General features: G+C 55.8%; 5 protein-coding genes across 5 annotated transcripts; all 5 read right to left on the reverse strand.

Moving 5' to 3' along the window:
• Window positions 1-404: 404 nt before the first annotated feature.
• Window positions 405-1,154, reverse strand: LPMP_353210 (hypothetical protein; the record flags this gene model as incomplete). The annotated part of the gene is made up of 1 exon (XM_010704956.1): window positions 405-1,154. One exon carries the CDS (start codon window positions 1,152-1,154, stop codon window positions 405-407), a length of 750 nt encoding a protein of 249 aa, XP_010703258.1.
• A 1,020-nt stretch (window positions 1,155-2,174) lies between these two features.
• LPMP_353220 (ADP-ribosylation factor GTPase activating protein, putative) lies at window positions 2,175-3,443 on the reverse strand (the record flags this gene model as incomplete). Its single annotated transcript, XM_010704957.1, has 1 exon — window positions 2,175-3,443. The coding sequence occupies one exon, from the start codon at window positions 3,441-3,443 to the stop codon at window positions 2,175-2,177; it is 1,269 nt and encodes a 422-aa protein (XP_010703259.1).
• Window positions 3,444-4,260: 817 nt separating this feature from the next.
• On the reverse strand, window positions 4,261-5,268 carry LPMP_353230 (tubulin binding cofactor C-like protein; the record flags this gene model as incomplete). Its single annotated transcript, XM_010704958.1, has 1 exon — window positions 4,261-5,268. One exon carries the CDS (start codon window positions 5,266-5,268, stop codon window positions 4,261-4,263), a length of 1,008 nt encoding a protein of 335 aa, XP_010703260.1.
• A 753-nt stretch (window positions 5,269-6,021) lies between these two features.
• Window positions 6,022-7,056, reverse strand: LPMP_353240 (hypothetical protein; the record flags this gene model as incomplete). The annotated part of the gene is made up of 1 exon (XM_010704959.1): window positions 6,022-7,056. The coding sequence occupies one exon, from the start codon at window positions 7,054-7,056 to the stop codon at window positions 6,022-6,024; it is 1,035 nt and encodes a 344-aa protein (XP_010703261.1).
• A 2,886-nt stretch (window positions 7,057-9,942) lies between these two features.
• LPMP_353250 (receptor-type adenylate cyclase a-like protein) lies at window positions 9,943-14,160 on the reverse strand (the record flags this gene model as incomplete). Its single annotated transcript, XM_010704960.1, has 1 exon — window positions 9,943-14,160. The coding sequence occupies one exon, from the start codon at window positions 14,158-14,160 to the stop codon at window positions 9,943-9,945; it is 4,218 nt and encodes a 1,405-aa protein (XP_010703262.1).
• Between the last annotated feature and the right edge of the window lie 104 nt (window positions 14,161-14,264).

The raw sequence follows: 14,264 nt of genomic DNA on the forward strand, positions 1-14,264 counted from the left end.
CTATTACTCCAATTTATAATCGTATATGTGTGTCTACGAACAACTCCCCCTTCACGGAGGAACGATTTGCTTGTTTCTATGGATGTGGGGTTGGTGATGGTGGTGGTGCGAAGAAAAAATCTCGCAGCACGACTGTGCGAGCTCAGCACGTATCATGCATGCGGCCACGCGGCAGGGCACCCCGGCCGACGGCGAGGGGGATGGTCGAGGGCGAGATGAGGTACTGCAGTTAGTGACTTTCTAGCATGGCACGTTAAGTGTTGTGTGTGCGAGTCTCGACAGCCGCGACAGCAACGATACCCAAAACGCCCACTGTTAAGGCTCTATGAGTGTGCAGGGTGCATTAGGTGCAGTAAAGGAGTGCAGAGAGAAAAAAAAATAAGAGAGGCAATGCCTTATCGTCTTCAGAGCACCTCGACCGGGTACAGCCCTGCTTCCCTCTCTAGCGTGGAAACGGGGAGGCCGTCCTGCAGGAGGCGCTCCACTGTAGCGTCGTCAGCGCTGAAGAGGTCCCAGCCCGGCTCGCCCAGCACTTCCCGCCAGTTGTCCCACTCGCAGTACTCGTTGGCGATGAGGCAGTGCTGCGGCCGCAGAGCGGCCACGTCGCTGCTGCGCAACCGTTGAAGCTCGGCAATGGTGTGCGCGTACACTGGAAACGCCGGCGATGCGTCGTTCAGCTTCCAGCCAATCAGATGGTTTGTGTGGAGCAGCAGTGGCATCGGCCTCTCTACGGATCGAAATTGCGGAGACGACGAGCGCGCTTCGGTGGCCACGGGAGGTATCATAGCAAAGCCGCGCCGCTGGAGGTAAGAAGCTAGAAGACGAGTCTTCCGTGAGCACGGGGCAGGCGCCGGCGATGATTCGGCGGCAGGCAGACCAGTCCACGATACCCGGTTGCCCTGCCTAAGGGTCACTCCTGCAATCCCGCTCGGCCGCTTGGCGAGGAGTATTACATGCGATGGATTGCAGGACCTTCGCATGAGCCGCGGCATCGCCGTCACCTGCACCGCCTTGGCGGCAGACCCGAAGGACGTCGATGCTGGCAGCACTAGACACGATGGCGACGAGAAGGCTGTCGCTGCGCTGTGACGGAGATGATGATGGCTGAGCTGAAGAAGGGACTTAATGGCCCACTGGGTGTCAACAGAGGCCATTTTATCGAGGTTGCTGTGAATCCTCTCTTCCTGATGACGGTGTTGCAAGTAGTGGCTCTATGGTGAGAGAAAAACAAGAGAGATCGCTGGGCAACCGTGTCGCTTGCACTTTCGACAGCGTTGTGAGAGAAATGATTTTATGCAAGAGAGAAGAAGCGAGGGCTAGAGGCGTGTTTGTGCGTGTATGTGTGAAAAAACCACTGCGACGTTAGGCGCGTTAAGAGCCGCCTTCTATCCATCAGCCACCGCAGCAGAAAGAAGAGCAAATTGTCTTGGCAGGGTAAAAGAAAAAAGGGCGTACCGCTGTATCCATATAGAGAGAGAGAAAGGGCCGAAGACTCCTATGGGCGTGTGCCTCACGTTGTCCTGCTGAGTGAATCAGAGCGCGATGAGTAGCTGCTGTTGTAAGGGAGAAGCGAGAGAAGTACGAGAGCAGTTTTTCTGAAGTGAGACCACAGGGTAAATGCAGGTGCATGTATGGAGGGTCTCTGCGACTTGTCACAGCACCATGGATGAGTGAACGACTGACACACATCCCATCCTTTGGTGCCAATGGTAAGGGAGAGAGGGTTTTTGGGAGCAGCTGTGATCATGAAGCGACTACTCATCCCACTCTTGTGCACAGTTGCCCACACTGACCGCACTCCAGCAGAGGACTTAAAAGGGAAAAAAAAGCACGAGAAATTCGCACGCATGACACAGAGAGGTTGTTCATGACTGAAGCTGACTCGGCCTTTCTCCTCTTGTTGCTGATCGTGGCTGTGCTTTGAGGTCCTGCAGCGATTCGTGCCAACAGAGACACGCACAAGCACTCACGCGCGCAAACTGGGAAGGCAATAAGAAATGAGAGAAAGAGAGCGAGGCGACTGGTTCTGTTCACGACCTCTCCACCCCTCTGCCTGCGACTGGAAAACCACGTTGCCATACCGACGCCCGTAGATAAGCCCGAGTGCATGCCTGCCGGCATAGCCCCGCATTCTACCAGGCGTTCCTTCCCTCGAACAGAGGGGTGACTCACGGTCACTGCGACTGGGAGTTCTGCGATCTGTCATTCTGCTGCTTCGTAACTGACAAGACGACAATGCGATTAATGTTCGAGCTTGGTGACGCACTGGAGAAGGAGGGTGCACTCCACCCTTCCTGCTGAGGCGGCGGATTGCTTGAAAAAGGCGATGGCTGGTAGGCCTGGGGTGCAGCACCGGACGCGGAGGGGTAGACGGTGGTGCTTGGTGTGACGCTGTTGAGGTTGTGGTTGTGTGACTGAGCGGGCGCAGAGTACGGGGCCGCTGCCCCAGAAGTGCTGAACATGATCATATCCTGCTGTGGCTGTTGCTGCTGGTAAGGGAGTTGTGAGGACTGTAGCGGAGGCGGTGTCATTATGTTGCTCGGAGGGCCTTGAGTGAAGTTGCACCTGGTGCCATGAGCAGGGAAGTCCATCGACTGCTGCTGTTGTTGTGGTTGCTGTGGATAAAGGGCGCTATATCCGCCTGCTGGCTGCACCACTGGTGGCGGCACTCCGGCAAACAGGTCACCTACGATACTGGCCACTGTTGCGGGCTGGTGCCGTGCTGGCGGAATAGGGGCGTGTGACGCAGTCATTGGTGATGCTGTGGGTACTGCAGCATGTGCTGTAGGTTGAGGCTCCGACGGAGATTGTACAGGTGCTGCGAAAAGGCTATCGAAGATGTCGTCTTGCGGTGTCCGCACGGATGGGGCCGGGGCACTCGATGTTGGTGGTGCTGCTGTTGAACTAGGTGGCGCGGGAGCCGTCGCAGCAGAGACGGGTGCGGGCTGCGCTGTGGGTGCCTCTCGAGCTGGAGCGAGGGAGAACGCCGTAGGTCTCGTCATGGACAAGGGCGGTGGCACCTGTGAAGGTGGCTCATTTGGGTGATCCCACAACTTTTGCAAGGCAGAGAACTCCTGCGCATTCCAACACCGCCGCTCTTCAAAAACGCTGCGCACATGGATTTTCAGCGCCATCACATCACCGGGGCGGGGGAGCTGATCACGAAAGGTGCTGAGCCACACATTGCGGGCTCGGTCATTGCCGGAAACAGCGAAACGAGCGATCTCGTCGTCCGTAAATTCACTCATTGTGATTCCCTTTACTTTGTGCTGGAAGGAGCGGTGCACAGCGCTGCAGCCGGAGCACACAAGAATGCCGAAATCCGACACCACGTAGAGAGGACCTCGCATGCCGCAATCAAAGCAGCTCTTGTTGCCTCCAATTTGGCTGAGTTTCCGCAGCGCCTCTTTGTGCCGCTCCGACTTGCGCTGCCGAATGTTCATCTTTGTTTCTAAAAAGGCAGCGTGCGTTTTTTTTTCGTTTTAGCGCTGCGTGTGCACGTCCACTGTCCTACTAAAATCGTGGCAGGGCAGTCGTGAACAACGTCAAGGGACTGGAAGGTATGCCTGTGAGAGGGTGTCGGATGTGATAATCGCCTTGTCCTTTGCTTTGGTGCCCACGCCTTCCTGAGTAGACCAGCGATGCTGATCGGCGAAGGCATGCATAGAGGCTGTTGTACGAGGTGAGGGGGGAGGGGAGAGGTAAGGATGGGGGCAGATGTGCGTGCCTGTTGTTTTTGTGGATACGGAGCGCGAGAGGCGGCAAAGCGGCACGTACTGCGCGGTGAAGAGATCTACAACGCCACAGGAGACAGAGATAGCCCTCCTCGCGAGCACAGCAGCGTGCGGCACCCCCGTGGGGGTTGTGCCTAGATGTGGAGCTCGAGCATATGCAAGCATGACTCGTTTCCACGAAAAGACGGGGTTGCCGAGAACGTGCGGGTTAGGAAACGTGCCACATGAGAGAAAAAATGCGCACGACATCAACAGGAAACTGCAATCACCCACGAGCTTCCCCCGACTTTCAATGCAGCGGTGTTCAAAACATCTGCTCCTCCCTCCCCCTCCCCCAGGTAGTGTGGTAGCTTCGGTAGTTGCACGCATGCATACCGCCGGATGAGACGCAGGAGGCAAAGAAGTTGAGTAGTTCCCTTTCGCTCTTCTCCCTTCAGAGTGCACTGAATTACGCCCACCCGGAGCAAGAACAACAAAGGGGAGCGCACCATTACAGTGTGTGTGTGTGTGACAGCTGCTCCCCAACTCAGTGAACTGCAGCAGCAGTAGGGTGAGCGGATGAGGAGGAGGGCAGCGTTGCGGGCCCAAAAACGGCGGTGCTCACCCTTTCCTCCTCTCTGGTGAGCACACGCCAGTGAGGACTCGGGCTCTTTTTTACCCACTGAAAGTCGTCCACTTTGATGTAGTTTCGCTCCGTCCGTGCTGTATCTTCGATTTCGCCGACGCGGCGCACCCACTCCATGTGTGTGGGGTACGCCTTCCCATCCTCGGTGCACGAGCTCAGCAAGCCTGCCCAGCACTGATAGGGCCCGAAGCGCATGGCATCACATGTCTCAATGATTGGAGTAGAGGCGCACCACGCGTAGAGGTCCAGGTTCATGCAGCCCTTCAGTCGTAACTGATGGCAGGCAACGTAGACGCGACAGTTGATGCACGCTGATAGGAAGACGGACCCGGCGATGGGAAGGCAATAGATGGTGCAATTCATGCAGTCCCTGATGAAGACGCCCTTCGAATGGTTGATGAAGAGGTCGGTATCCGCGGATGGTCCGTAGACGTTGCCAAAGCCGTTGGTGCTGTTAACCGTCCCTGCGACCGTCACAGCAGCCATCGCAGTCGGTTCATTCGTGCCGGATGTACCAGTCGGGCATAAGGAGCGGATGGTGGACTCGGCATCAGGCGTCGGTTTCGCCTTGGCGCGCGAGGAGAACTTGAACTTTTTTGGCGCTACGCTGCTGCTCTTTTCATCTACGAGTTGCTGCAGACGAGCGAGAATCATGTTTGCCTTCGCCATCTCGTGCGCAGTAAGAGAGATGCTGTTGGCCGTGTCCTGCACCAGTGTCCGCAATGCGTCGAGGCGCTGCTGCGACTCCGTCACGTTGCCTTCCTGAAGGAGCTGGGTGACCTGCGCTTCCAGCAGCTCGGCCTCCGACTCGTATTGCTGGCGCTGCACCGTGATGACCGCAGTTTCCTTGGAACGCTGTCGCCGCTGCTCCTCGCGCCCCTGGCGCAGCTGTAGGAACTTCTCCTCCATTGCGCTGTAGCTCTTGCCCGGCGTAGATGTCGTTTATAGACGAAAAAAGTGTCGCAGCCCTTTGGAGAAGTTGGCAGCCGGTAGCGCTGCTCCTTCACCCGCACGACCGTTCCTGGAGAGAAATGTGTGAGGGAGCGAAGGAGCGAGGGCTTAGAAATGTGGAGGTCCGTAGGGCACAACAAAGAAAGGGCAGAGGAAATGAGAACGAGATATACACGCACAGGATGAGTGTCACCATCGGCATCGATGCCTCTGTGCATGCGGGTCCAGACACTGGAAAGGAAAGGGGGAGGGAGACGCGTCTCGTGGAAAGAGAGGTGTGTGACGAAACATTGGTGCCCCCCCTTCCACGTAAGCAGGCTTGGACAAAACGGATGCTAGCCAACGTGCTTCAGGTTGTGCATGTGCATGTGTGCTCATTGTGATACCAGCCGCTGTACAAGAGACGGTTCCGCGTCGGACCTCGTTGTAGCGACGATGGGCCAAGGCAAACAAAGAGGAAGCCCTAACACTGCGATTAAGTTTGAAAGCACACCAGAGAAGGTGAAGGGGGAGAGAGAGAGAGGGTCATCACGGTACACCAAATCACCGGAAGGATAGGAAAGCCCTGTCTACAGCCGCGCTTCCTTATCCGACCAAGATGGTTGATGCTCGTTTTCGTCTTTCTCCTTCGCCATGTGTGCGTCTTTATTCTTACTGCTGCAGGAACTTCTCCTTTTCGTACCTGGCGTGCCCTTTCTCCTCTCCCAAGATCTACTTGGTCGCCTTCAGGTGCTTGGCAAAGATGGCTCGCAACTTCTCCTCATCCAGCTTTTTGCCGAGCACCAACGCGCGTGTGCAGCCGAACGGCACACTCTGCCCCACCATCGGAGTTACGTCAAAGAGGTCGCCAATGCTCTGGAGCTGTAGGAGGCCGTATTCCCCATTCTCGTAGCACCATATCGCAGCCTTGCACCGCACCACCTCGAAGCCGTACTCTTCGCATCGGTACAGGAGGTCAGTAGCAATGGCGTGCACGTCGCGGTGCGAGCTGACGGCGAGGCCGCGCTCTGCGTCAAAGAACTCCAGTGACACCGCACTGATGGAGGAGGGATGGTTATCGTGAAGATGCACCAGCTCGGTTGCCGCGCGGGTTGTGTCGATGAACAGAATGTCTCGTAGGTTGGGTACGCGTGAGTGATCGCTCTGAATGACAGCGGCCACAGGGTTGATCTTCCGCACCGCCGCGAGAGCCGCCTTTTGCTGCGCTGCAGAGGCAATGTCGCACTTGTTCAGCAAAACTTTGTCAGCCATCAGGATCTGCCGCTCCGCCTCCTGCATCACGTCTTCGTCGTGCAGATATCGGCAGATGTTCACCGAGTCGACTAGGGTCACGATGCCAGACAGATACAGGTAGCCGCAGAGCGGCGCATCTTGCCAGAACATTGCCGCGATCGGCCCAGGATCCGCAAGCCCGGACGTTTCCACAAGAATCAGATCGAACGTGCCTTTGCGCTCCATCAAGGACTCGAGGGCCTTGACCGTCTGCGTCTGGGCGGTGCAGCACATGCACCCATTCTTCAGCTCCAGCCACTCATCGTCCGGCTTCTCGGAGCTCTTTAGCGTCAGACCCTTCTCGATGGCCCTGCCAAACTCGAACTCGTTCACAATGACGGCAATACGCATTGTATGATCCGCCGACAGGACGTAGTGCAACAGCGTCGTCTTGCCACTGCCGAGAAACCCTGTGAGGATGGTCACCGGGACACGGGCCGAGATCAGTTCCGGGCATTCCTCATCGCTACTCATCCTCGTCTAGAGGAAGAGAGGAGGAGGTGCGATTAAAAGTGCGGGCAACCCCCTGACAAACACCCAAGCGAAAGGCACTTCTAAAAAAGTGTCAGTGTGGACTCGCCGCTTTTTGACATGCGCGCACGTGAATGCGGCAGGAGGGATTTGGGAGACAAAAGAGAACGGAGTAAGACTGGTACATATAGCTGGCCAGACAACCCACGGAGCCGGGTGACTGCGTGTCCTCGCTGACCTCCATCGCAGCAGCAGCAGCGTAGTTGCTGTGTTTGCTCTTCCTTGTGCTGAGACTCACGGGGTGTTTTTTTTTTTAAACGAAGTGTAGTCTAGGGAAATGTGCGAAGGAAGAGGGAGGCACTTGCGCTAAGCAGCTTCTACGCACGCAAAGCGCTGAAGGGCCTGTGAGCGCGACTGATGTCGCGGACATGCCCATCATTTCATACACCCACTCATGTCTGCTCCGCTCTTTTTCTGCTTCGTCATTTGGTGTTGCTACTGCAGGCAAACACCTGCAAGCTACTTTCATTCTCTGGTCGATGAGGTTCCAATGGGGAAGAAAATCCCCACATATGCACACGAAGGCGGGCTTGACGTGCGACTGGGTAGAGAGAAGATAAAGGAATGAAACGAACATGATAGATGCTGCTGGTGCTCCTGCTAGTCGCATGCGCTTCCCTCAGCGTTCTTCCCCATTTGGGGAGCCAAATTCACCTCATCTTTGCTACGCTTACGAGTCTCCTTTTGCCTTCAAGCGGACTTCTGGCCGGGACCAGACCACGTCACGTTAACAGTGATGAGGATAACATAGCATGGGGCTCTGATTGAACAAAACACCAGCACTTTTTTGTCGGAGAGAACGCACGCAGAGGTTACGCTGCTTGAAAGACGGGCCGCAACACATTCCTGCACTGTTGTGAGTATCCTTGCCCTTAGTGGTAGGGTCTCCTTGTCCCATAGTTTGTGCAGACAGTGCCACCCGCTAAATTTCACTGAGTGAATGAGCTTATCGGTATGCTTTCTGCCTAACAAGCTGGGAGGGGGAAAGTCACATGGCGACACGCTGACTAGAGCTCAACGTAAAGAGAAAAAATATAGCATACATTGCAAACAAGGATGAAAGTGCACTGAGTGCTGAAGCGATGGGGAAGCGCTGTGCATCATTAGAGGTTGAGCGGCGGAGAAATGATTGACATCTACGAATGTGAAGAGTATAATATATACACACTGACCACGCTTAGCGTGCGTCTTGTCTTCGAGCGAGAAGCAACACAGAGAAGGGGAGGGGGACGTGCTGTTTTGATAGCTTATCGGGACTCCCGGCGGCTGAGCAACAACAATCACAGATGTGTGTGCGTACGCGTGTGGAGCAGCTCGATGCACCCCATAGCGCCATCGCATCGTCTCTGGCCTATCTCATAAAGAGGAGGGACAGGTGGAAGAAGAGAAGTGGCGCCCGACACTCCAGAGAGAGAGAAAGACGGGCAAGGAAAAAACGAGGATTAGACGGGCGGGCGCTTTTTTCAAACTCTATTGGAGAGGTGGGGCGGCGACTGTGCTTTGGAGGGCGACGGGGCTTTACCACTTCACCGCACATTTATTGTCTTGCACAGCGACATAAAGGGAGGGGCGCGGAAGGGAGAAAGTTCCAGTCCCGTGCCTTTGTGCCTACATGGCCCCGCACACCACCCCAGTCCCCTCTTTGTCCCCGCCGCATCGTTGTCCCCCTTCACGTGAACATTACTCATACCCCTGATCCACTTTTCCCTCATCCCCGTTCAAAATTCATTTCCAAGTTTAACCAACGCGTCGGAGCCTCGCACGAGGTTGTGCTTGCAAAGCACACAGGAAGGAGAAGCAAAAGTTCTCCACTCAAATTCACATAATGAACACGCAGAAGAAAAGGTTGAGGGAGGAAGAGAGTGTCAACGTACGCTACTCGACTGTAGAATAGGAAAGCGTCTGCACGTATGTGCGCGCGTGCTCAAAACGCGCAGGCTGAAAAGCTCCCCACCACACCCGATTTCTGCGGTGGTGTGGCTTCCACATGAGAGACGATTGAGCGAAAGACCGAAAGGTAAACATACAACATAGAACGAGGTGACGGAGCAAAGAAAGGCAATGGCGACAGCGGTGTAGACGGTGATTATGTACGTCCAAAACGAAAAAGATAGACAGCGACGAACAAAGAATTCAGGAGAGAGAATAAGAGGTCCACCACTTACAAGGCATACGTGCACACGCACACACTAAAGAGCAACAACAGCTTCGAGTTATGAACCAGAGTTCCCACCTTACCCATTCTAATCTTTTTTTTCCTTCTGTTCAAGCGCACGTTTACTTTCGAGGTTGATTGAGTAGTGCTGGTGGTGACGGCCATGTAAAGGGAATTGCCTACTACACTGGGGGAGAGGAACTTTCTGTGGATCGGCTTTTTCTTTCCCTTTTCTTTGAACTCTGGTGATCGGGTGACGTTCACCGTCGACACGCACACGTCGACAGCGCCTCCTCCCATGGCACAGTTTGCCAGCAGAGATGGCAGAAAAGCAAGAACAGAAAAAAAGAGAAAAATACGAGGAGCTACCCAGAGCTGCTCGAGGGCTTGGTAAAAGAATATCAACACAGAGAGAGAGAGACCTACACGTATGCGCATCGATGTACCAACTCGAGCGAAAGCTCCGACACGACTGGTAGATCCACGTGCGCGGCCTTGAACAGCTATGGCGACGGTTTGAGGAGCGGGAATAAGTGATGATGGTGGGGGCGCAGACAAAGAGTGAAAGAGCGGGGTACGACTGTGGCGTAGGTGCGAATGAGCAATGCAAGGAATTCCCATGCGTACATAAATACCAACGCCAATAGCGCCCCACACGAAAACACACGCCTGCGCTACTCACTGCCGTTGAACACCGTCGCGCTGTATCGCATTTTGTACCCGTTGACGTGGCCCGTCATGAGCACCTTCGTCGCAAGAGGTGGCACGAGCAGGTCACCCTCATACCAGCCTGTGCTCTCCGCTTGGGTGACTCTTCCAGCAACATCCGGGCCCCACTCCACCGTGCTCGCGCGGCCGACAGAGAAGTAAATATGCATAGAAAAGTTAGTAGTATCATTGTAGAAAGCCCACCGCTTCGTCGCCTTGTCAATGATGCGGAAGAGCAGCCCATTACCGTTCCCAAAGCAAGCGCTCACTTCATCGCCGCTGATTCCTGGGGTGCCGTTCAGGTACACTGTCGTCGTCTTGCAGACCTCCTTCAGCGGCTTCTCGGTGAGACCTGTACTGGGATTGTTGGATAACGTTAGCAGCTCGCCGCTGTCCAGCACCAATACCATGGTGCTGCCCAAGGTCTCTTGGCTCGACTGCTTCTCCTCAGGCCAGTCAATCATGATGGTGCGCCGTCGCTTCACTTCCCCTGCAACTGGCGATTCCACATCGCTGAGGAAGACACTACTGTGCCGGTGCAATCCCGGCGCGGCATCTCGGTGGCCTGCCATCTCTAGCGACGCGGCGTTGTCCTTGATTTCAGCCGTAGGGCCAATCCCATCGCCCTTCTTCTTCTTGTGGAGGAAGTCGATCACGGCCGACGTGCGCGTGGCCACCGTAAGCATCAGGGCGTGTAGGTATGCATCCTTGGACGTGAACATTTGGCGCGGAGGGTCTGGCAGGCAAAAGCACTTACACGTCTTCAGGAGCAACTTGATCTTCTGCTGACACGTGTAGGGGCTGAAGTATACGTCCAGAACCTCTGCCACCGATTCGATGCCCGCCGGCGTCTCGATGGTGGGCTCCTCCTCCACCAGGATCGGATTGCCCTCTTTTAAGTTGGGGGCACTGCCAGCATTGGTGCCGACGGCGAACGACGCCAGCGGGTTTGCCTGGACATCACGCGCGCTTGAAAGGAAGATGCGGCTTGGCACCGTGCGCAGTTCGTACATCTCGATCGGTGCTGTAACGCCGCGTAGCTGGTGCGGACCGAGGGGCACAAACTGTACAGTGCTTTGCTCCTCCTCGGTGAGGGCTTCCACCACGCTCGAGGTGCAGATGACTTGTCCACCGCAGCTGATGCTCTCCGTGCGTGCAGCCGTGTTGACGACGTTGCCGTAGTAGTCGTAGCCTTTGGTCACCTTGTCGAGGTGTACCTCCACCAGACCGCAGTGAATTCCGGCACGAACGCGTAGACCGCTCCACGGGCTCGTCCCGCATTCGCTGGGGCTGGTGCCCCCGGTCTGTTTTCCGAACGACGCGTAGGCGTCATCAATGATCGTCGATCCCCAGTCAGCTTGCTGAAGCTCTAGCTGAAGGTCGCGCGCGAGTTGCACAGCGGCGAACGGCTCTTTACACGCAATCATGAAGGAGTCGCCAATTGTCTTGACTTCGTAGCACTTGTGCTTGATAATCAGCTGGCGAGCCAGCTTGTGATGCAGCGCCACCGCGGCCGCCATGGCCTGCGGCGCTGTCGCCCAGAGCGCCGTGCTGCTCTCAATATCCGTGAATATGAGCGTCACAGGCTTGCTATCGTCCTTTGGCGCGTTGCGGTTGTCGCGGCTGTCGCCAAAGCCGAAGACAAAGATGATGCCAGCGGCGGCCATCACAGCCACAATGACCGCGCCCATAATCACGGAGGTGATGATGGTTACCTTCGGTGTGGGGCTAGTCTGCTCTTGGGCGCTGCTGCTGCTGTTGCCCACATCGGCTGTTTCGACGTGACCGAAGAGGTCGACAACATACGGCCCAGCGATTGGCCCATTGGCTTCCATTAGCATGTCCGAGTAGGACCACAAGTAGATGCCACTCGCGCCGCCGTTCACGACGCCAGTGCACTCCACGTTTTTACTTTCCATCGAGTACTTACACCCCGTGCGCTGGAAAGGGCCCATTGTGAGGTCATCCACCTGCAAAACCTGTTGTGTGTAGAGTGCATCCAAGAGCCCACGACTCGATGGGTTTGCGGCATTGCTACCCATCATGCTGAGCGCGCGCAACGCGACGTAGCCTCGCATCGAGGCTGGTGAGTGGTAGTTTGGCCCAATCGCAGTATTGAGAAATGATGTAGATAGTGTAGATACGTCCCGGCTCTTTTGCACCCAGGGCGGCAGGTTCGTCAGAAAAAGCAGACGTTCGCCGGAGGAGGTGGGCAGGGTCGTGAACTTGATTTGGATTTCACGGTACCACTGCGTCATTTCATCGAACAGGAGTATCACCCGTGTATCTACGTTACTTTGCATGTACGCCGCCAGTGTGCCGATGTCGCTCAGTATGACTCCAGTCAGCAACACAAGACCGGATGTCGGAAAGTCGCTAGAGGACAGCGCCTTACCAGCATCTAACGTTCTCGTAGATTTTATGGTGACGCCAGCGTCCGCCATGATTCGGTGCAGCGTGCTCTGCATCGCAGTCGCCGAGTCACCGGAGTTCCGCACCACGGCGCGCACATCTGGGGCGATGGCCGACTGCGCTACCCACGTTGCCACCGCACCCAACTGCTGCTCGTTGGTCGCTGTCAGGTAGACGACGCTGCTCACATTCTGGTAAAGAGTCGGGTGCAGAAATACAGGGTCTACCAAAACTTGCTGCACGGGGCTTTTGTCAACGCCAACGGAAGCGGCTCCAAACACAGCTGTGGCCGATGAGCTGCCGAGTACGGCCTGCCAGGCAGCACTAGATAGGCTCTCTAAGGGGCCAATGGTGGTGCTGGTGAAGGTGGCTGAGCCCATGGAAGATGAAATGGTGTTCTCCATTTGTGTTGTCATGTAATCGGAGTTTTCGCCAATGGCTTGATACTGCACGTAGCCTGCCCGCACCATCTTGTCAACGCGCAACGTGACATCCGCCGCGTGGCACTCCCATGGCTTCAGCCTCAGAATCGCATTGGGCACCGACGTCAGCCCATAGTAGGCGTTCTTTGCTCCATCATACATCTTTGTTAAGGAGTACAAAATCACCATACGGCCGCCCACGTTGCACGCGCTGCTGTACGCTCCAAGAACAATCTCCCCACCGATGGTGTAGAAGCGCTGCTGAAACAGACTGTTGAAATAGCTCTGCTGGGTTGGCGGCTCGGTCCAAAGAGTATAGGGCTGTAGCGTCGCCACAGTTGCTTGGGCAGTGATCCAGCCTGCGACGGCTTCTACGCCATCCGCACTGCTGGAAGCGAGTGTTGGGTCGACGCTACCGTAGTCCTTTGTGAACTGAGCCATTGATACTGCAAAGTTGGTGTCTTGGGGGTGTGGGTTTGTGGAGGACACAATTACGTTGCTGGCAGGTACGGATGGAGACGTTGCAGCGAGGTACTGGGAGGCGGCGGTAGCGATTAGCCACGAAGGCATCAGGAGGTTACTTACATTTGACTGCGAAATAAGCCTCGCAAACATGCGGTTGGTATCGCTGCTAGCAGGGGGGAAGAAGAACATGACAGAGGTACCTTCCAAAAAGTGGTCCACAAACGCCGCAAACTTCGCTGCATCGTAGGTCTGGGCCGCGTCATAGGTTGTGACAGTGCCGGTGTAGGCAAGCTCGTTGCTGCGTCTCAGAAACTCTTCGTACACCGCAGCACCCGCACTGGTTCCGCCTGTAGCCGTGCTCGCGTATACGAAGCCCATTTTCGGAGGGACTCCACTCGTCATTACATACGACAGCAACCCCAACATCTCCGTTGCAGGATCGGCGTTTGTGAAGTACACATGGTTGGACATACTTCTCGTGTCGAGTACGCCTTCAGATATGGAGGTGACTAGTGTGGAGCTGGTGGATGATGACGCTGCCACTATACTGCTCAGATGCACGTCAGAGAGCGTAGACATGTACACATTCAGCGTACTACCCGAGCCGTCTGTAGGTGTCCATGTTGAAGGGTCCGTCAGGCTCTCGCGCGTGCAAGCAATCAAGGCCTTTTGAGCAGTAGCATCCGCGGCGTTCAGCGCGATACTCGACTTCTCCGACGTCTGCAGAAGAACGCACTGAACATCAAAGAAATTGCATAGGTTGTCACTCTCAGCCGACACGGGAGCGCAGGGGACGAGCAGCAACAGGAGGAGCAGAAGCGTAACTGATGGATGCGTACTGCCGCCTTTGCAGTGATTCATCATGAGCTGTTGTGTCTGCAGCATGCGAGGGAGAGAGAGAGAGAGAAGCACGAGGAGGATGTGGAGGGAAGGAGGAGAAAACAGCGAGCGAAGGAGCGAGAGAGAGCACAAGTGGAGCGTCGGAACAC

Source organism: Leishmania panamensis (genome assembly GCF_000755165.1).
Source record: "Leishmania panamensis strain MHOM/PA/94/PSC-1 chromosome 35 sequence".
NCBI lineage: Eukaryota > Euglenozoa > Kinetoplastea > Trypanosomatida > Trypanosomatidae > Leishmania > Leishmania panamensis.